This window comes from Eumetopias jubatus, unplaced genomic scaffold (assembly GCF_037043125.1).
Source record: "Eumetopias jubatus isolate StellerSeaLion01/CBP00866 unplaced genomic scaffold, mEumJub1_p1.0 scaffold_10, whole genome shotgun sequence".
Taxonomy (NCBI): domain Eukaryota; kingdom Metazoa; phylum Chordata; class Mammalia; order Carnivora; family Otariidae; genus Eumetopias; species Eumetopias jubatus.
In genome coordinates, this window is record NW_028274816.1 from 62,870,023 (window position 1) to 62,892,451 (window position 22,429).

Genomic DNA, 22,429 nt, shown 5'->3' on the forward strand with positions numbered 1-22,429 from the left:
AGGATTTTTTAGGTACAAAGAATCTGTAGATTAATTTTGGGCCTCCTAACATCTTGAGAATAGTCTTCCCCTGCAGGATAAAATGTCTATTCAAATGTTCCTTTTCACCCTCCATTTCATCATTTTCTTTGTACCTATATTCATATGTGAATTGGTTACTGAAGTGATTGCATATTCAAAGCCTCCAAGAGTCAGGAAGTAATATGAAGTGTAAAATAAGTCAGATGTAAGGGAAGAAGGAATGGTTTGAACTGTGGAGAACTGGAAAACACATGCCCAAATAAAAGTATTTGTATTTTTTTTTTTGTATTCATTTTAAACTTAATGAGTACCAAATCAAACACGTTTGTAGGCCACCAGTTTAGGAGTATTGATCTATGGTTTTCTTTTCCCCTCTAGTTTTGGATTTACACCTTAGAACTAGCTTAACCTTTTTGGTTTTAAATGACTTAGATTTAATACAGTTCAACTACCTGGAATTAGGAGAGGGCATCAAACTTATATTTTATTTTCTATTCTTTGGTTATTGATTTTTTTAAGTTGTCTTTTTAAAAATATCTATTTTGCCTTTGTCTTAATGTAAATGAATACATCTCAGTAAATCCTACTTATAAACTAGTGATTTTTAAAATCTGGCTTCTTAGAACTGTTGAGTATCTAATGAAGTTAGTTTTCTTACCAACAAAGTCATATCTTGGTCTATATCATTATGGACTTTAGTATCAATGCTACTGTTTTTAGATACCCTTATCACCCACCTTTAGAACAATGACTACTGTTCTAATCAAAAATCTGTATAATCTCTTAAGTCTTAAACTGCTGCTGCTTTTGTTATTTCTCAGATGATCCTTGCTAAGATCAGGTCCTCTTTGTATACCACAGTATCTTTTCATTTTATGGTAACATTTATTAAGTGATTATGCTAGGCACTCTGAGCAATTTACATGCATTCTCTCATTTAATCCTCCCATCAACTTTTGAGGTAGTACTATTTCCATAATATAAATAAGAAGACTGAACCTTACAAAGAACAAAATGTTTCTCTGAAACTAGAGGGCTAGAAAATGGAAGTGCAAGGATTAGAACCCAGATCTGTTTGATGCTGGAATATGAGTTCTTAATTCTGGATAAATAGCCAAAGAATGAGATGGATTTTGACATGAAATAGTATTTTGGAAGGTATACTGGAACAAGGTATTTGGGGCAGGAGGGTCTTTTAGGCTATTCTGAGGAATGTGTGCTTTAACCTAAGAACTATGGGGTACCAGTGAAGGGTATCAATGAGGAAGGGATATGATCAAACTTCTAAAATACAAGTTTGACTGCAATGTAGGCAGCTGACAAAGGAAATGGTAAATACAGGGAGACCAATCAGAAAGCTATTTCCATAGTCCATATGAAATAGATTACTGTGTACTGGACAAAGATGATGGAACGGAAATGGATTAAAGGAGTCAGATTCAAGGCATATTTAGGAGATAAAACCAACAGGTCTTGGCAACTGACTGGACATGGAGGATGAGGGAGAGGAAAGAGTCAAGAATGACTCCATAGTATGAATTCTCTCATGCTGGGCAAGATGGGCACGCTGCCTGAAAGATTTCCTGCAATCCTTACACTCATAGGGTCTCTCTCCTGTATGAATTCTTTGATGTAGAGTAAGAGATCCACTATAGCTAAAGGCCTTCCCACAAATATTACATTCATAAGGTTTCTCTCCAGTATGAATTCGCTTATGTTGAGCAAGGCCTGCATTCTGGCTAAATGTTTTCCTACATTCCTTGCACATATAAGGTTTTTCTCCAGTATGACTTCTCTGATGTTGTGCAAGTGATGAACTATTGCTAAAGGCCTTCCCACATTCAATACACTCATAGGGTTTTTCTCCAGTGTGAACCCTCTGATGTTGATCAAGGTATGCAATCTGGCTGAAGGCTTTCCTGCATACTTTACATTCATAAGGTTTTTCTCCAGTATGAACTCTCTGATGTTGAGCAAGGTGTGCATATTGGCTGAAAGCTTTTCTACATTCCTTACATTCATATGGTCTCTCTCCAGTATGAATTCTCTGATGTACAATTAGGTATCCACGATGGCTAAAGGCTTTCCCACACACATTACATACATAAGGTTTTTCTCCTGTATGAATTCTCTGATGCTGAGCGAGAAATGAACCATTACTGAAGGCTTTTCCACATTCAATACATTCAAAAGGTCTCTCTCCAGTATGAACTCTCTGATGTTGAGCCAGGTGTGCAATCTGGCTGAAGGCTTTTTTACATTCTTTACATTGATAAGGTCTCTCTCCAGTATGAACTCTCTGATGTTGAGCAAGGTGTGCATTCTGGCTGAAGGCTTTCCTACATTCTTTACATTCATAGGGTTTCTCTCCAGTATGTATTCTCTTATGTTGAGCTAGGTTTGCACTCTGGCTGAAGGTTTTCCCACATTCAACACATGCATAGGGTTTCTCTCCAGTATGAATTCTCTGATGAAGAGTAAGGGATGAGCTCTGGTTGAAAACTTTCTCACATTCATTACATTTCAAGAGTTTCTTTTGTATATAGACTTTCTTATGTTTCATTTCGACAGACTTTTTTCGGTAACTTCTCTTTTGTGGCTCACGCTTATGTACTCTTTCTTTGGTGGGAAAAGTCTTTTTTATATCAAATATTGCATCCTCATGGAAAGTTTGCCAAGATTTAGTATATTCATTACTTTGATCCTCAGTGAGCATTTCTTTATGAGTGATGATCAGTTGTCTGGAATGTACCTCCTGAGTTCCTAACTGGTTCTTGAGCCAGTCCTCACTTTTACAGTCTTCTCTCAAACTGGGGCAGTCAAGGCTATAACTAAGATGGCTTCTTCCCATTTTCACTAGTTCGGATGTTTCTTCATAAATAACTTGCTTTGATGAAAATCCATTGTTTTTAAACGTATACTCCCAATCTAAAAGATATAAAGAAAACAAAGGTCTTTTGTATTTGTTCATCAGAAAAGAACTTCTAAAACAAAAATTGGTGAATAAAATACATAAGAAGTTTGGGGATTTAACAGCTGTTAAGATGCAGTCTAAAAAGTATGAGATTATGAAGAATGAAAAACTAAGAATTAGGATATAAATTAGAAACCGAAGAAGTTATCTAAAATCACAATAATTTTATATCTGGTTTAATATTACAGTCTCCAAGCACCCTTCCCTTCTTCTCCTGCCTCAGGTCATTCTGCATTCAAGCTAAGTTCATTATCTTTAAAAAGTCAATTTCATAAGGTCCGTGTGGCTAAAAAAACTTCCATAAGATCCTCATACCCAAAGATACACCAGGTACTATTAGTTGCCTTAGGTTGTCCAGGCCAACTATGGCTAAATTTTTGTGGCCTAAAAAAATGTCTTTTTTGGGCACTTGCCTGGCTCAGTCAGTAGAGCATGTGACTCTCTCAGGAATTCAAGCCCCACATTGGGTGTGTGGCCTACTTAAAAGTCTTCTTGTCAGGCATTTTCTATGTGATATATTCCAATCACATGTAAATTTTTAAAAAAGATTTTATTTATATGAAAGAGAGCAAGTGAGCATGAGTGGGGGGGAGGGGCAGAGGGAGAGGGAGAAGCAGACTCCCCGCTGAGTGGGGACCTCAATGTGGGACTCAATCCCAGGACCCTGCGATTGTGACCTGAGCCAAAGGCCTATGCTTAGAGGACTGAACCACCCAGGCGCCCACCAAATGTAAATATTCAATTGATCCGAAAGCTAAAATGCCTTCACATAAAAGTAATTTTGTATAGGGGTGCCTGGGTGGCTCAGTCAGTTAAATGTCCAACTTGATCTCAGCTCAGGTCTTGATCTAAGGTTTGTGAGTTCAAGCCATACATTGGGCTCCAGGGTGTGGAACCTACTTTTTTAAAAAATAATTTTGTATCAAACTGCTTGATTTTATTAACCTGCCACATGCCTTAATTTGTCGCCTTCTTTCCATTCCCCAGTCAGATCATCTTTTCTGCTCAAGACTTTCTAGTGGTTTCTCACCACATTTATAATAAAACCAAAGATCCTATTATGGTTTACAAAACCGATTTAATACATGAACATAAATGTAAAAACTTTAGGGGCGCCTGGGTGGCTCAGTTGGTTAAGCGGCTGCCTTTGGCTCAGGTCATGATCTCAGGGTCCTGGGATTGAGCCCCGCATTGGGCTCCCTGCTCGGAGGGAAGCCTCCTCCTCCCTCTCCCACTCCCCCTGCTTGTGTTCCCTCTCTCGCTGTCTCTCTCTCTGTCAAATAAATAAAATCTTTAAAAAAATGTAAAAACTTTAGTAAAATTACTGCAAATCAAATCCAGGACAATATGAAAGCATAATCATTACCAAGTAGAGCTTGTCCCAGGACTACAAGATTGGTTTAATATGTGAAAACCAGTGTAATTCACCACATTAACAGATTAAAGGTGGAAAATCAAATGATCATTTCAATAGATGTAGAAAGAGTAGTTGGCTAAATTCAGCATCTGTTTATTATAAAACTTAGCAAACCAGGTATAGAAAACTTTATCAAACTGATACAGGGCATCTGAAACATCAGCTTAATGGTGAAAGACTGAATACATTTTCCCTTAAGATTGAGAAAAATACAAGTATATCTACTCTTAATAATTTTATTCAACATTGTAGAAGATGTCCTTGCTTCTGCAGTAAGTCAAGAAAGGAAAACTGTAAGATTAGAAAGGAAGAAATAAATTGCAGGTAACATGATGGTCTATGCAGAAAAACCTCAGGAACCTACAAAGTACTAGAACAACTATTAAATAAATATATCAAGATTATAAAATATAAAGTTAATATAAAAATCAATTTACATTTTTGCATACTAGCAACAAGCAAATGGAAAATGGAATTCTTAAGAATTCTATTTATAATAGCACCAAAAATACCATAAGATTAAAAAAAAAATATATATATATATATATATATAGTCACTGCACTGGATACTACAGAATACTGCTAAGAGAATTTAAAAAGACTAATAAATGGCTACATAAACCATATTCATGAACTAAACTCAAATGATGTTAATTTGGATATCAGTTCTTCCCAAATTGATGTATAGATTCCATATAATCCAAATCAAAATCCTAGCAGGCTTTTGGGTAGAAATTCTCAACTTCATTCTAACATTTGGGAATGCAAATGATGTAAATAGTTAAAGTGATTTTACAAGTTGAACTATCAGATATCAAAAGTTACTATAGGGCACCTGGGTGGCTCATTTGGTTAAGCGTCTGCCTTTGACTGGGGTCGTGATCCCAGGGTCCTGGGATCAAGCCCCGCATTGGGCTCCCTGTTCAGCGGGAAGCCTACTTCCCCCTCTCACACTCTCCCTGCTTGTGTTCCCTCTCTCCCTGTCTCTCTCTGTCAAATAAATGAATAAAATCTTTAAAAAAAAAAGTATAAATTAAAGTAATCAAGACTGGTACTGATGAAAGGAAAGGCATAGAGATCTCGATGGGACAGAATAGAGTTCAGAACTGGACCCATGTAGATATGGTCAACTGCTTTTGGTACAGAGGTACCAACAAGGCAGTATAATGGGTAAAGTCAAGTCTTTTTAAAAGATACGGGAGCAACTGCATATATATCCAGTGAGGAAAAAAAAACCCAAAACCTCAATCTTTACTTCACACAAGACACAAAATTTAGCTCAATGGGTCATATACCAAAATGTAAAAGCTAAAACTACAAAATTCTTAGGAGAAAACACAGAAGAAAATTTTGGTGACTTAAGGGGTAGCAAGAATTTCTTAGATATGACACAGAAAACACCAAACAAATTAATAAATTGGACTTTATGAAAATTAAACTGGACGTTGAAAAGACAGCAGAAAAACAAAACCACAAGCCACAGTTGGCACACATGTATCCTAATACATATAAATGGCAAAAGACTTGTATTAAGACTATATAAAGAACTCTTACAATTTGATAAGAAAAACTAATAAAACATGGGCAAAAGATTTGAACACTTAACAAAAGATATGAATGGCCAAATAGCATATGAAAAGACATTCAACATTATGTCATCAGAGAATTGCATATTAAAACCACAATGAGATACCACAACACAACCATTAGAATGAATAAAAGAAAAAACTGACAATACAAAGACGTGAAGATAGGGAGGAAATGGAAGTCTCATATATTGCTGTTGGGAATGAAAATGGTACAGTCACTTTGGAAGACTGGCAGTTTCTTAAAAAGTTAAACCTATTCCTACTGTATGACTCTTTGCACTTTTAGACATTTACCCAAGAGAAATGAAAACATATATGCACACAAAGTCCTGTAAATGACAGCTTCACAGCAGCTTTATTTATAATAGCCAAAACCTGGAAACAACCCAAATATCCATAAACAGATGAAAGGAAAAACAAAATGTTGGATGTCTGCACAATAGACTACTACTCAGCAATAAAATGCATAAAGTATTCATACATGCAAAAATATGATTTTTGAAATTATGAGTTAAATAAGCCAGACACAACAATATATATGAATCCATTTAGTTTAGATGGAAACTAGTCTAAAATGACAAAGATCAGGGCGCCTGGGTGGCTCAGTTGGTTGAGTGACTGCCTTTGGCTCAGGTCATGATCCTGGAGTCCTGGAATTGAGCCCCACATCGGGGTCCCGGCTCATCGGGGAGACTGCTTCTCCCTCTGACCCTCTCCCCTCTTATGCTATTTCTCACTCTCAAATAAATAAATAAATAAATATCTTAAAAATAATAATAATAAAATGACAAAGATCAGATTGGTGTTTGGAGCCAGGAGGATAAAAATGGACTGCAAAAAGGCACAGGCAATCTTTTGGGGTGATGGAAATGCTGTATGTCTTCATTGTGGTGATGGTTTCATGGGTGTGTACAATAGTCAGAATTCATCACATTGTATGATGTATATGAGTGCGATTTACTGTATGTAAAATTCCTTAATAAAGTTAAGAAAAAACAGATGGAAACAAGAAAGGTAAGTAAAGACAGACTTTAATAATATAAAAAAGTAAAACTCATGTAATAAGCTCTTAACACTGAAAATAGAGACTTAACCTTGGAACCTACGGAACATTTTACAAACACCAACTGTATATTATGCCATACAAAATCCTAAAGTCTCAAAGAATACTAAGTCCTTTATGATCAAATATGATAAAGTAACTTGATCAAAATATATTAAAACCAGAAAAGTTTCTTTTTTTAAAAGATTTATTTATTCCAGAGAAAGAGAAAAAGAGCGTGTGAGTATGAGTGGGGGGAAGGAGAGAGGGAGATACTCAGACTTCCCGCTGGGCGGGGAGCCTGACCCAGGGCTCAATCCCGCGACTCTGAGATCATGACCTGAGCCAAAATCAAAAGTTGGATACTTAACTGACTGAGCCATCCAGGTGCCCCCAGAAAACTTTCTTTTAAACAACTCTCCCGTAAAAGAGAAATTTTTTTAAAAGTAGGTTATCTCGGAAATAGCAATAACAAAAACAGTAAATATTAGACTCTCTGGAGGACAGCTGAAGCTATATTCAGAGGAAAATTCATAGCCCCTAATAATTTAGTGAATAAGAGAATGAAACTAATAGATTTAAGCATTTATTTCAGCAAAACGGGGAACAAAAAAATAAACCTAAGAAAATTAGAATGATGGAATTAGGGAAAGCAGAAAATAAAGAATTGTAAAGAGAATAATGGTAACACTAATAAATCCATAAGATGGATTTTAAAAATAAAATTAATGACTAGCTTACCTAGTAATTTTTAAAAAAGAATAGCTATACAAAATAAAATTGGAAACTATTAAAAAAGAATTACAAGATTATTTTCTTCAGATTCATAGAAATAAATTTGATAACCTAAATCAAAAGATAATTGTTTGGGAAAGTAAAAATTTGTAAAATTTCACCCAAGGCAGAAACCGTAAAGAGACCACTTACCAGAGAGAACATTGAGAAAGTTGTCAAAGATCCACTTTCCCACAAAAGCCCTGATACCAGGGTTTTTCTCAAACTTAAAACTAAGTGATCTCATCCATTCGTACTAGCATCTCTAAATCACTTTTTTCTGAGCCTCTCCCAATCTAGTGGCATGTTGTATTTCTTCACTCAGAAGTCTCTCCATCTTGTAAAAATAAATCTCTTATGTCCCAAGTCACATTATCATCTTTTTCCTCTACCAGGATATTCTTTTGACTCGTTTCTATTAAACCGTCTCACTTTCCAGTTACCCAGACTTGAAAATATAACTGGAAATTCTTCTTTCTGTGATGGTTAATTAGCCTCTGAAGAACCTTAATTTAGCAGAATGATTTTCTTAAAGTAAAAACTCAGTGAATCTTGGTAAAAGAATAAATGAATGAATAAATGAATCAAACCTTCATTCTAAAAGGAATGAGTGACTGAAAATGAAAAAAATAGACATTGCTATGTCTAGATTTTTAAAAGTATGATGGAGCAACTTTTGCAAAACTAAAAAGCAAGAACAAGCAGACACTGACATTTTGGACCCAGAGAATAGGAAAAGGTTATCAGAGAAGACAGTTAACTTGTGAGAGATTATATACAAGAAGAATAAGGGAGCTCATGCCAATGGCACCTCAATGCTTCTTCCCAGGCCTTGAGCCTTTAAGAAAAATTACCCGTGAAACATCAATTATAAGCTGGAACCTCTCAGAATAGCTGAGCTTTTCCTTGCAATGGCCTCTTCTACCTTCCTAGTTCTTTCTCACTCACCAGGGCACGTGCCTCTTGTCCCCTCCTTCTTCACCATCCAGGGTTCTTTTCCTTGTTCCAATAATGAGATCACATCTGGCTTAGAAACTGAAACTCCTGCTTACAAGGAATAAAGGGAGAATTAGCCGGGCCCATAAATCAGATCAAGGAGCTTGGTCATCAGGAAGTCAAGGGCACTAGGCAGAAGGGAGTAGAGGAAGAGGTGAAGTATTCTGAAGAATGGGGAAAATGAAGTTGTAGGAATAGTCCAATGAAGCTACCAGTTCTACAAACTCAGCCTATTCTGGGGAGCACAAGAAAGGGAAATTTAGTGAAGTACTTTGGAGGCTTCCCAAACATTGGAAAGCAGCCCTATGTGCAGATTCTGAATTCTAGGGAACCTCCTTACCTAGTGATACCAGGCTCCTATAGTTCTCCAACATCACCTTTCTGTACAAATTCCTCTGAGCAGGGTTCAGCCATTCCCACTCCTCTTGAGAGAAATCTACAGCCACATCCCCAAATGTCACCAAATCCTGAAATGACATAAACATACTCCTTTATTCTCAACTAGTATTCTTCACCTCAGATTGGCATAGTTTGAAGAGTTAATTTGTACTTTTGGAGAGAAATACTGCATATAGCGAAACTTTCTGGCAGTATCTTTGGTTCTCTGCAACATATGTCAAGTAATTTCTAAAATTTCTCTGTGCTTGGTTTAATATTTTGTCATGGAAAGTATACAATTTCTGACATAGTCTCTACTGATGGGGAAAAGAGCAAACGAGCAAAATAATTGTTATTCATACTAAATGCTAATGCATTTCTCAATATCGAAAATCAGGAGAGACGAGAGCAGTGAAGAAAGGCTTTAAGGAGGAGGCAGGAATATGTTGTACAGACCAAGTTGAACGTGGCCTAAATCTACATTTTCCAAACTCTTTCGTGGAATGGCTAATGTTCCAGCTGTATCAATAGGGTACCTATATAAATATATTTGATGCTTATAATATTGATTTCCTAAAACTAAACATGTAGGTAGTAAAAATATTAAACAAGTTCTATAGTGATTTTGCAAAAATATAACCTAAACGAAGGTATGCCATAGCAGAATGACTGGGGCAATAAAAGATTATCTAACAGCTCTTGATAACCCCACTGAGTTTCAAAGACAGTTGGTAACTTCTCATGTGAAGAGACAAAATAATAGTAATTTTAAGCACTATTAGATAGTGAACATTTCCGATGTGATAACGAAGTGCAACAAAAAAATCCTTACAGTTCTCACTAGAGGAACATACCCAGTTGTGCATGTCTAATGAGTGAGAGTTTTTTTTTTTTTTAAGATTTTATTTATTTTTTGACAGAGAAAGAGACAGTGAGGGAGGGAACACAAGCAGCGGGAGTGGGAGAGGGAGAAGCAGGCTTCCCGTGGAGCAAGCAGGGAGCCCTGCATTGGGGCTCCTCGATCCTAGGACCCTGGGATGACCTGAGCAGAAGGCAGACGCTTAACAACTGAGCCACCCAGGCGCCCTGAGTGAGAGTTTTTAAAATGTTAAAGTACAGTTCTCAATAATACTCCATTGAATTAAGGATCTTTATAACATGGAATAAGACCTAGTCTGCTTCCTAAAAATTCAAAACGGGTGTTCTTCCTAATGAGGTAAATCTGCTCCAGACTTACCAGGGCTTACCTGTGGTTTGCTATATGCTTCTTTGGTTTGTCATGTCACAGAGCAAAGCCTACTCTTTACCTGGGCTGATATACAGACGCACTTGGTGATACACATCTGAAGAGCTGAACTGACTTGTTAAATACTGAAATAATGCCACCTGGTTGTAAACAGCTACTGCACTGAGCCCTGCTAGTGACTATCCCAGATCTCCCCACAACCCAGCAACTTAAGGGCAATGCCCAGCACAGCAGCAGCCTCCAGTATCCCAGCTGGGGTAAGTTCTGGTGTGTGCCCTTGCCCTAGTGGTTATCAAATATGAACATCACTCCTATTTAATGTGACTCTGCAGAGTAATGGTCCTATTGAGGATGTATTTAAGCACATCAATGATTTTATGCAGAAACAGTTTTAATGGAAATAATGAATCAATATGTGAACTGCTGGTGCCCAAGTTTAGGTTTAAGGAGGCTATAAGGGAAGAAGTATGCCTCCAAGAAACATCAGTTATGTGCAGCAGCTTGATCTTACATGCCTCCATCTCTAAAACACTTAACACAGGGAAATATGGGAAGTGAGTAAAGGCTTCAAGGAAGGAAGGGAACATGAACTGAGTCTTAAAAGATGAAACTTGTCCTAGACAAGGCTGGGTACTGTCAATCATCAATTCTATTAAAAAAACACTTCAGAGGCGCCTGGATGGCTCAGTCGTTGGGCATCTTGCCTTCGGCTCAGGTCATTATCCCAGGGTCCTGGGATGGAGCCCCGCGTCGGGCTCCCTGCTCGGCGGGAAGCCTGCTTCTCCCTCTCCCACTCCCCCTGCTTGTGTTCCCTCTCTCGCTCACTCTCTCTCTCAAATAAATAAAATCTTAAAAGAAAAAACCTCAATTCAATACAAACTATAATATTTTGTGCAAACAAAAGTGTTCTATACACATTTCCTCTGTAAACAGAGGTGAGGCAGCTTTTGCTAGGTAAAGTTCTTAGATCTTTTTTAGCTTCACACACAAACTAATGGATTCCAGGTTTCAACTGACTGACTTTTCCCATTAGCCATTCAATGGGACTTGAATATCTTTAAAATAGTTTAGTATTTATTTTGATTTGATAAAACAGGAATTTTCATACAGTTTGTAATCATGAAGGAAACTTAGCAAATGATGTCCAGTATTTCTACCCTCAGTGATTTTTTTTTCCTTTTTATAAAAGTGAAAAGAACTGCAAGTCCTCCATCCCCACATCTACCCACCATGTCACCCTACTTCCTAGAAACAATCAAAATTTACAGCTAGTATATATCTGTTCAAATGTTTCCTTATACAGACATGTTGATGATTATCTATCCACATTCATTATAACATCACTTTTGTTAAATGGACAACATTATGTGGTATAAATATGCTGTATCTTTACTAACCCCTTGTTTACTTTCATTTACATGAATCTGAATTTTTCATTATGATGTAAGAATAGTGATGCGCACTATTTTTAAATGTTACAGTTCTCATGTAATACTACTGTATGTTGAATTAAGGATTCAACAGACATCTCCAATTATTTCCTTAGAATAAATCCTAGAAGATATTCTCTCTACTGAGACTAGGATTTCCCAAACTTACTTGACCTCAGAAAAAATTTTAAATTACACTGTTTTCATCTAGCAAGAATATGAGCTGGGGCACCTGGGTGGCTCAGTCGGTTAAGCGACTGCCTTCGGCTCAGGTCATGATCCTGGAGTCGCGGGATCGAGTCCCGCGTCGGGCTCCCTGCTCAGTGGGGAGTCTGCTGCTCCCTCTGACCCTCCTCCCTCTCATGCTCTCTGTCTCTCATTCTCTCTCTCTCAAATAAATAAAATCTTTAAAAAAAAAAAAGAATATGAGCTAATGAAAAGATAATTCAGGCTGGGAATAAAGTGTTGACCTGTACTCAAAGAAATGCTAATTGTTCTTCAGGTAGAAGGAAAATGGAAGGAAATGGAAATGAAAATCAAAAAGAAATCAAAAGCCTCAAAGGAGTAACTATAGTATCTACTACTACTGAGTTGGAGTTAACCCCTACAGGTGTCTTATCTGGTTCAGAAAGTGGTAAGGATACTAATTATAGAAGGACAATTACAGAAGGAAGAAGATAATTACATAATGAGAAATGGGTAAATATCCTATAGTGGCCACTAAAATAATAATAATGTATAATTAACAAGATAATAAGGAAAAAGTACTTGATTTATCCAAAAGAAGGCAAACAAGGAGAAATAAAGGAACAAAGAATAGATGGAATAAGAAAACAAACTGCATTATGACAGGCTTAAATATATCAGTAATTACATTAAATGAAAATGTACTAAACACTAACTAAAAGACAGATTCTCGGACTGGATTTCTTAAAAAATCAATGTTTTAAGAGAGACACGGGATTTTGGGAGGCACCAGGAATCCTGGAAGGCACACAGGGCCACTCAGGTGCCTCGCTGTTGAGTACAGAGAATCGACAGCAGGCATAGCGATTGTGAGAGGCACACAGGTGACAACCAACAAAGTGGTGTTTATAAGAGGCACCCTTTAAATATAATCTTTAGAAACAAGAGGCTTTCAAAAAATGTGTATCGGACGCATCCTTGGACTTAATAAAAATGCAGTTTCCCGGGCCGCACCACCAGAGTCTGATTCATAAGGTCTGGGGTGGGGTCCCAGAAATAGCATTTGGGCTGATGGGCTCTGTCTGTTCTACACATCATACCCTCCGCTTTCTGCTTTTTCCATTACCAATTTAGCAGCAGGAGAAAAGAGGTAGCTGGCTCTTACCTCTCTGGTCTTACTCATAGATGAACAACTCACAATCTTGTTCATTTATATATTAGTTTGACAAATATTTGCTGAATGCCTACTGCCTACAATGTTCCAAGCGTAGGGAAAACAAAGGTAAACAAAATATAGTTCCTCTGCTTGTGGAGTTAATATTCTAACAGAGGAGAAAGACAGTAAACATCAGGTCATACAATGTCGGGTGGTGTTAAACACTATGACAAAAAAACAAGGTGATTTAGAGTGACAAGAGTGTTTGTTTTAGATAAGATGGTCAAAGTAAACCTCAATGAAGCAGTAATGTTTAAACAACAATCTAAAAGTGAGAGTAAACCATGCTGATATCTAAGGGAAGAGAATTACAGAAGAGGGAGGAGCAAATGCAAAGGTTCAGAGACAGGAAAGAGCTTGGTTAAGTTTGAGGAACAGCAAGTTGACCAGTGTGATTGGAGCACGGAAAGGTAAAAAACTTGGAGAAAATGAGGTCTGGAGTAGCCAAGAGCTGGATCATGCAGGGCCTTATAGACTGTGGAGAGGACACTGGATTTCATTCCAAGTAAAATGGGAAGCCAATGAGGGTTCCAGGCAAAGGGAACTGTTTCCTTCACTGGTCCATAGTCCTTCATTATTTTCTACCACCCTCTTCAAATCATCACTCACCATCATCTATTTATGCCGACCCTCAACATATATTACAACTTCCTATATCTGATACAATCACTAACTAGTGACATAGGTATGTCATTTTCCTCACTTGGCCTGTTTTTCCTCATCTGTAAAATGAGTGACTTGGACAAGATCACCCACAACTTTCTACCTGGCTTTATTATTTTATTAGCCTGATCTGTGCTGCCCAATACACAGCTACTAGTCACATGTGGCTATTTAAATTTAAATCAATTAACATTAAAGATTCAGTTCCTCTGTCACACTAGTATATCCAAGTGTTCCAGAGCCACAGGCAGCTAATGGCTACTATATTGGACAGTGCAGATACAGAACATTTCTATAATCGGGCGCCTGGGTGGCTCAGTTGGTTAAGCGTCTGCCTTCGGCTCGCGTCATGGTCCCAGGGTCCTGGGATCGAGCCCCTCATCGGGCTCCCTGCTCCGCGGGAAGCCTGCTTCTCCCTCTGCCTGCCACTTCCCCTGCTTTGCTCCTGCTCTTGCTCTCTCTCTGTCAAATAAATAAATAAAATCTTTAAAAAAAAAACAAAACATTTCTATAATCAGTCATCACAGGAAGTTCTACTAGACGGTGCTGCTCTAGTTGATTTCTGCTTCTGGTTCATCTTGCTCTTACAGCCATTCTCTATATTTTCATCCAGCATTTCAACCATTCATATGGCTTTATTTTTTACATTTAACCTATAGAATATATTTACCCTCAAAGTGTGAGGAAGAAATCTTTTTTTTTTTTTAAGATTTTATTTATTTGACAGAGAGAGACAGTGAGAGAGGGAACACAAGCAGGGGGAGTGGAAGAGGGAGAAGCAGGCTTCCCACTGAGCAGGGAGCCCGATGCAGGACTCGATCCCAGGACCCTGGGATCATGACCTGAGCCAAAGGCAGACGCTTAACGACTGAGCCACCCAGGCGCCCCGAGAAATCTTTTTTCTAAATGAATAATCCGTTCTGTCTCCACCGATTTAAAAGAACATCACTTACATTATCACCTAATAAACAAACTAGTAGACATTCCATTCCATGAAAACAAAGACGGTGTCTATTTTCATTTACTACAGTATTTCCAGCATTTAGTATATAGTAAGTCTTTAAAAACTCTATGTTCAGTGAATGAATAAATGTCTTCCATTCTTATTTATACTTGCATTTGTTTTTGGACATTATATATTGATCTTTTCATTTGTTTCTTCTGGCTCTCATTCCATACTATTTACTGTTTCATTACAGATGTATGCAGCCATTTTAAAATGTAGATTCAAGTACTATTCTCATTTTTTCAAAAAATGTCCTATTTTTCCATAAGTAATTCCACTAATCTTAACTGGATGACCTAGAATATCCTAGCTGTAGCACACTATTAACTCAGAATGTCCCTGTAACAGGACCTTATTACTCCCAGGGAACCTTATTCCTCAGAGCCCACTGACTGCCCTAGCTGATAACACTCAAAACCCAACACATACTACTCTTCAAAATCACCTTGAGCAAGATACCGTGTCATGTACTATGACTAAGATTGCCCAGTGGCCCGTCTTGCCTTCCCCTCAAACCTAGGTCTGTGAAGCAGCTCTCAGCTAGTGGTCACATCAGAATACACCTTGACCTCAGTGAATCAAACTCCTTACGTTAAGGCTTTCATATGCCACCAAGGAGTGCGTTTTTGCCTCCTGAGAGCTCCTAACAGAACACCTAACCTGTAGGAGTGCTAAACTATTTCTTGAATGAAGATGAAAATGCTGGCTGAGAAAAAAAAGGAAGCTCACTGGGACCTTTTACTGGATTGGGAGAACATGAGAACAAGGTTACTGAACGAATGGGGCTTTGTTAGCTGGGAAATTTCAGAAGGAAAGCAAGATGTTCCTATGAAACCTGAAAAAGCACCTCAGGGAGAAGCAGTCTTTCCTTACCTTGGACATGGCTTTAAGAATTTAAGAATTTATGGCAGCTCCTCTGTCCTCCTACTTCACGCTCCTCACTGGAAGGGCGGTGTCTGGAATAATAGAGCTGGAGAGGGAGAAAGAAACCAGAAGTGGCACTATCAAGTAAGGACTGTTTCCCCCCTTAACACATGAAAGCTGTCCATCAGTGAAATTATTGAAATTATCCAAGGCTTCATGGTAATAAGTGAGCCCAACTGGAATCCAGGTCTGACTTTTTAGTCTTCCCACCAGATAGATAACGATGGTAAAAGAGAGTATGTTACCGCCCTTACTACAAAATGAGATAAAGCTACAAATGCCCCAGAGAAAGCATCTTTACACAGAGTAGGCATCGGAGGGGTCATGTGGTCTGGAGCACACTGGACCAAAGGGTCAGAACACTGTGCTTGTAGTCCTGACTTACGGCAAACTGCACCTGGAAACCAATCCCTTAACTTTTCTGTGCAATTTCCCCAAAAAGAGATGAAGGAGGGGACGATGCATTAACAGTCACCAAAACCCCTATTCATGAGTTATTTTCCACTAAACCTCTCTACCTTGGAGAGTAAAGGAATTATCTCCGAAGCAGCATTAACAGTAAGAACCACCAGGTCTGGGGATCAGAACACCTGCCCTCAGACACCCAGTCTACCACTCACTAGCTCTGCAACTTCCATGACTTAGGTAACCACTCCAAACCTCAGTTTCCTCATCAGTGAAATGGTACCTACTTCGCATCAATTGTTGGGAGCATCCTGAGATGACCCACATGAAGCATTCAGCATAGTGCTTGGCACAGCCTTCGCGCTCAGTAACTGTCAGTCATGTGTGTTCATAAATAGCACACAGTAGGTCTCCCCTACTGTGCGCTATTAGCAGAGCCTAGGAGAGGAAGGGAAAGACGTCCTTCCGTGCCAGAGAGCCGCCTCTGCTGGCCTCCAGACCTGGAGCGGGGGCTCCTCTCTCCTTCCCTCTCTCCTTCCTCAAGCGTTCCCCTTCACCTCGGCCCCTCTCAGGCTCCCCTGCCCGACGCGGTCTCCCACGACCCGGAGCACACTGGCCTCCCCAAGCACCCACCCCGCCACCCGCCCACCGCAGAAGCCACACAGCCCTCGCGCGGGCAGCTCTCCCGGCAGCCTGGCACCCGTGCGCTCGCAGTGGGTCGCACGGTCACACAACCTCACGCTGTCTCACATGACCAGCCACACAGCCGCACACTCACCGTCACTGTCATGGTCACAGACGTTCGCACAGTCACACACTGGGGCACGCACGCGGTGACACGGTGTCACGCGGTGACACGGTCTCCCACTGCCACAGGCCCCCTCGCACGCCCGCTCCAGCCCCGCAAGCCTGCCGAGGCGCGCGCCCGCCCCCGGCGTCCTCACCGCCTCCTCCCCGCGGGTCGGCACCTCCCTCCGCGCCGTCGGCCGCCGGGAGCCGAGCGCCCCGCGGGCCGGGGCGGGGCCTCGCTCTCGGCCGGACCGGCGGGCTCACAAAGGGGCCGCGGCGCTCGGGCGGGCAGCGGGGCCGGCCGCACGGGCCGCTGGGAAATGGAGTCCGGGCTGGGCGCGGCGCGGGGCATCCTGGGACTGCCCTCCGCGGGCGCCGGCCCAGTGATTCCCGCCCCTGCCCCCAGTCGCGTGACGCGCTCTCCAAGCCCCGGACCTCCCAACCCAGAACCACGACCGGATCAGCCCCGTCAGGCCGACCGTTCCCGCCCAGGCCTGGACGGGCCGGTTCGGAGTGCGCAGGCGCAGCGAGCCCGGTACTCGAAAGCACTGTGTCGGGCGGGGCCGAGGTGCGCACGCGTCGTGGGCGGGGCCGCGCGCCGGCGTCGCGGGGGGCGCTGCGGGAAGGGAGCAGGCGGTGCGGGGCGTGCGGGCCCGGCGCGCGGCAGGGGCTCCGGAGGGGGTGTGCGGGGCCCAGAGCCCCGCCTGCCCGGGCTTCGTTCCTTTCGTTCCTTTTCTTCTTTCGTTCTTTCTTCTGTCTCGTTAGCCACTTATTGAGCGCCGACTGTGTGCCAGGCACTGTTTTAGGCGCTGGGGACACACCTGAGCCTGCAGCGAAGAATCCCCACCCTCCTGTGGCTGACATTCTAATGAGGGAGAAATTCAATAGAAAAGGAAAAAAACTCGGTAGAAAAGATACATACCGGGAAATGGTATGTGTTATTAAAAAAAAAACCAAAAAACCACAGCCGTTCATAGATCATTCTTTCCGTTCTACCTACCCTCTTGTTCCTATACTTAAACCTATGTCTTTGAAAGTATTTCATTAACTCCTATTCATGTCTCAACCATTCCGCCATCGGGTTATGCCCTTCTCTGCTTCCGCTGCAGCTCGTCTCAGCAGAGTCACCGATGACAAAAAGCATATGAGATGGGAATTTTTATATTAAGGAAATTTTAAAAATACAAATACATTCTCAAAAGATTAACTGAAACGTTAATAGTAATAAAACGTTGAATACAAACAGTATGGCTACAAGTAGTATGATTAACGGTACATCTATCGGCTTGAAAACTATACAACTTAATAAAAATTGTGTGATGATGAAGCAATATCTCAAAATACTTTTGGGTTATGTTTTATTTTAAAGGAGGAACAAGGCTGTTACAATTGCACTAAGACGGCTATATTGGAAAACCGGTCCCGTGCAAAAAGTAAAAGCAACACAGTCAACGAAAATTGTGGTTGGTTTTGTGTTTGAGTATTGAAATTCTGATTATCTTCCCCCTTGCTTTTTCAGACCATACAGACAAACCTTATGTAAGTTAAGATATATCAGTAAACTTCCAGTGTTTTGCAGCCTTTTGCACATTTCACAAAGGTATAGAGATTGGGTATCTTTAGCCTGAAAATTTGTGGTAACATTTTTCATTTCATTATCTCTTAAGTTTCTTTTGTTGGCAGAACCCTCTAGGAAGCTTGGCAGTAGTCACTAAGTGAGTCAAATTTACTTTGATATGTATAAGAAATACATTTTTCAATTTCAAATCGGTAATCAACAGATGTCTGCCCAGCATCTAAGTTTAATGTCATAATCTAATTACATAATCTTCAGAAGTAGAAATATAGAATCCTCAGAGACAGAAGGACCCATTTATTTTGCCTTCAATTGTCACAATGAAGATGCAATACATTTATTTTTTCATTGGTTAGTACTGGAGCAAATTTAAATCTGTAGTCTATTTTAATTTTTTAAGAAGCAGGAGGTTAAAGTTCTCTCTCTTATTTTGTTTTTCTTTTTTTGGCTATGGATGTCTAATGATGGTTCCAGCACTATTTGTTTGAAAGGCTATCCTTCCTCCATTAAATTGCTTTTGTACCTTTGTCAAAAATCAGTTCAGGGGCGCCTGGATGGCTCAGTCAGTTAAATGTCCCATTCTTGATTTCAGCTCAGGTCATGATCTCAGAGTTGTGAGATGGAGCCCCGGGTGGGGCTCCACACTAGTTGTGGAGCCTGCTTAAGATTTTCTCTCCCTCTCCCTTTGCTCCTCTTCCCCTGGTTTCTCTCCCTCTAAAAAAAAAAGGAAAAAGAAAAAAATAAGTTCAGATATCTGACAAGGACTTGTATCCAGAATACGTAAAGAACACTTACAACTGACTAACACAAATACAAATAACAATTTAAAAATGGACAAAGGATTTGAATAGACATTTCTCCAAAGAAGATACACAAATGCTCCATAAGCACATGAAAAGGTGCTCTACATTCATAGCCCTTGAGAAATACAAATCAAAGCCACAGTGGCATACCACTTAACACCCACTAGGATGGCTAAAATCAAAGTTAGATAACAAGTGTTGGTAAGGATGTGGAGAAATTTAACTCTCATAATGTTGCTGGTGAGAATTTAAAATGATGCAGCTACTTTGGAAAACATTCTAGAAGTTCCCTAAAAAGCTAAGCATAGAGTTACCATATGATCCCAGCAATTTCAGTCCTATGTATATACCTAAGAAAAAGGAAAACTTACATACATGCAAAAGTTAGTACACAAATGTTCATGGCAACATTATTCATAGTAGCCAAAGAGTGGAAACAACCCAAGTACCCATATTATTCAGCCATAAAAAATGATAAAAGTAATAAAGTGCCAATATACATGCTACATGAATGAACCTTGAAAACATTACATTATGTGAGAGAAACCAGTCACAAAGGACCATATATTGTATGAGTCTATTTATATGAAATAACCAGAATACACAAATTCATAGAGACAGAAAGCATTTTAGTGGTTGCTTAGGGCTGATGGGAGGAGATAAAGAATGACCACTAATGGATACAAGATTTCTTTTTGTGGTAACAAAAATACTTTATAGTTAGACTGTGGTGAGTTACACAACCCTAAATTGTACACTTTGAATAGGCAAATTGCATGGTGTGTGAATTATATCTCAATACAATTGTTAAAAATTGTTAAACATTGTTGAAATTGTTAAAAATTAGTTGAGGGGCGCCTGGGTGGCTCAGTCAGTTAAACATCGCATTCTTGATTTCAGCTCAGGTCATGATCTCAGTTGTGGGAGCAAGCCCCACATGGGGCTCTGCACTGGACATGGAGCTTGTTTAGGATTCTCTCTCCCTCTCCTTCTGCCCCTGCCCTGCTTGCACTTGTGCGCACTCTCTAACGAAAAATAATAACTAAAAATAAAAATTAGTTGAGCATATTTGTGTGGGCTTACTTCTGGATTCTCTTTTGTTCCATTGACCTATGTTTATATCCCTTTGTCTATGCTACATGGTCTTTTTTTTTTTTTAAGATTTTATTTATTTGACAGAGAGAGACACAGGGAGAGAGGGAACACAAGCAGGGGGAGTGGGAGAGGGAGAAGCAGGCTTCCCGCTGAGCAGGGACCCCAATGCGGGGCTCGATCCCAGGACCCTGGGATCATGACCTGAGCCGAAGGCAGACACTTAACGACTGAGCCACCCAGGCGCCCCTATGCTACATGGTCTTGATTATATACTTTGTCTTGTACCGTTGGAGTAAGTATTGATATTGGGTAATTTCTCCCACTTTGTTCTTCTTTGTCAAAATTATTTTAGCTATTTTAGAGCATGCTTTTCCATGTAAATTTTAGAAAAGGCTTATCTGTCTACAAAAAGACTTTGCTTTTATCTCCTTCTATTTGGTTTGGGTTCATTTTTGCTCTTCCAGTTTCTTGATGTAGGAACCTTTCCTTATTTCTAATGTAAGCATTTAGTGCTATAAAATTCCCTCTTAGCACTGCTTTAAATGCATCAAACATACTTGAAGTTATTGTAAAGACAACCTACACTCTTCCTCTTGTGTTTCTCCTTTACTACTCGTCTCAGTATACTGATACCAGAAATGTGAGGGCTTTTTTCCCCCCAATTCTGCAATTCTGCAACACCAGCTGAATGCCCTACAATTTAACTCAGTTCTGACGCTATCTACCTGAAGATGGCAGCAGATCGCACAGATTAAGGGCTCAAGTCCCAGTAATTACCTGTGCTTCTGACTAATCAGCTATAAATTGCAGGTTCCCATGACCCCCTCCTCGAGTTTGATTAATTCTTTAGAATGGCTTACAGAACTCAGAAGTTTACTATTTATCAGTTTATTATAAAAAGATATGGTAAAGGATACAGATAAACTTCCAGATGAAGAGATGCCTAGGGTACAGTATACAGAAAAGGCCCTTTTCCTGTACACAGACAGCCATCTTAGTCTGCTCTCACGTGGTAGAAAGTATAAGGTCCGGGGCCCTTGTTACAAGGGCATTAATACCATTCATGAGGGCTCCACCTTCATGACTTTATCATCTCCCAAAGGCCCCTCCTCCTAATACAATCACATTGGGGATTAGCTTTCAACACATGAATTTTAAGGGACATAAACATTCAGTCTATAGCACTGAGCAAATACATTCTGTTCACCAGGAAAGAAAAACTCTATATGGAAGGTAGCCTCAGATGGTTTTCGCATATGAGGCAGAGAGGAGTTAAGGACGCCACTCACGTTTCTAGTATGAGTAGGCAGTGGTGGCAGATGGTTTAGTTGCACAACTCTGTAAGTCTGGTTAAAACATACACACAGTTCAGGGCAGCTGGGTGGCTCTGTTGGTTGAGTGTCTTGACTCTTGATTTCGGCTCAGGTCATGATCCCAGGATCTTGAAACTGAGCTTTGCCTTAGGCTCTGCGTTCAGCAGGGAGTCTGCATGAGCTTCTTTCCCTCTGCCCCTTCCCCTGCTCCTCTCTCTCTCTTTAATAAATAAATAAAACTTTAAAAAAATACACACAATTCTCTGAAATAAGGTTATGCAATCATAGAGTGAAAGGGGGAGAGGGAGAGAGAGAATTTTAAGCAGGCTCCATGCCCAGCTCAACCAACTGAGCCACCCAGGTGTCCCCACTCATTCTTTTAAAATAGCCATGTAGTATCTACAATTAATAATTTATAGATTGTGAGGAAAACTTTAATAAATCTTCAAAGTACAAATACTACAGGTAACATTGATTCATCACACTTGACAGCGTAACAAATTGCAAACAGATTGAAGTACTTGCATTTTTAAATATCCACATAAAGTTCTACAGAAAAATAAAGATGAGTATTTATAATTTAGGG

General features: G+C 40.0%; 1 protein-coding gene across 3 annotated transcripts; it reads right to left on the reverse strand.

Annotated features, from left to right (window-relative positions):
* Positions 1-431: 431 nt before the first annotated feature.
* ZNF583 (zinc finger protein 583) lies at positions 432-17,284 on the reverse strand. 3 transcript variants are annotated; one of them, XM_028095212.2, is made up of 5 exons: positions 17,212-17,284; positions 15,812-15,908; positions 9,154-9,280; positions 8,766-8,864; positions 432-2,949 (listed from the first exon to the last, which is right to left on the reverse strand). In XM_028095212.2, exons 2-5 carry the CDS (start codon positions 15,818-15,820, stop codon positions 1,472-1,474), a joined length of 1,713 nt encoding a protein of 570 aa, XP_027951013.1. In that variant the 5' UTR covers positions 15,821-15,908; positions 17,212-17,284; the 3' UTR covers positions 432-1,471. The 3 variants fall into 3 exon arrangements, with proteins under 3 accessions (XP_027951013.1, XP_027951012.1, XP_027951011.2); XM_028095211.2 differs by lacking the exons at positions 15,812-15,908; positions 17,212-17,284 and having other exon boundaries at positions 8,766-8,861; positions 9,154-9,292; XM_028095210.2 differs by lacking the exons at positions 15,812-15,908; positions 17,212-17,284 and having other exon boundaries at positions 9,154-9,292.
* Between the last annotated feature and the right edge of the window lie 5,145 nt (positions 17,285-22,429).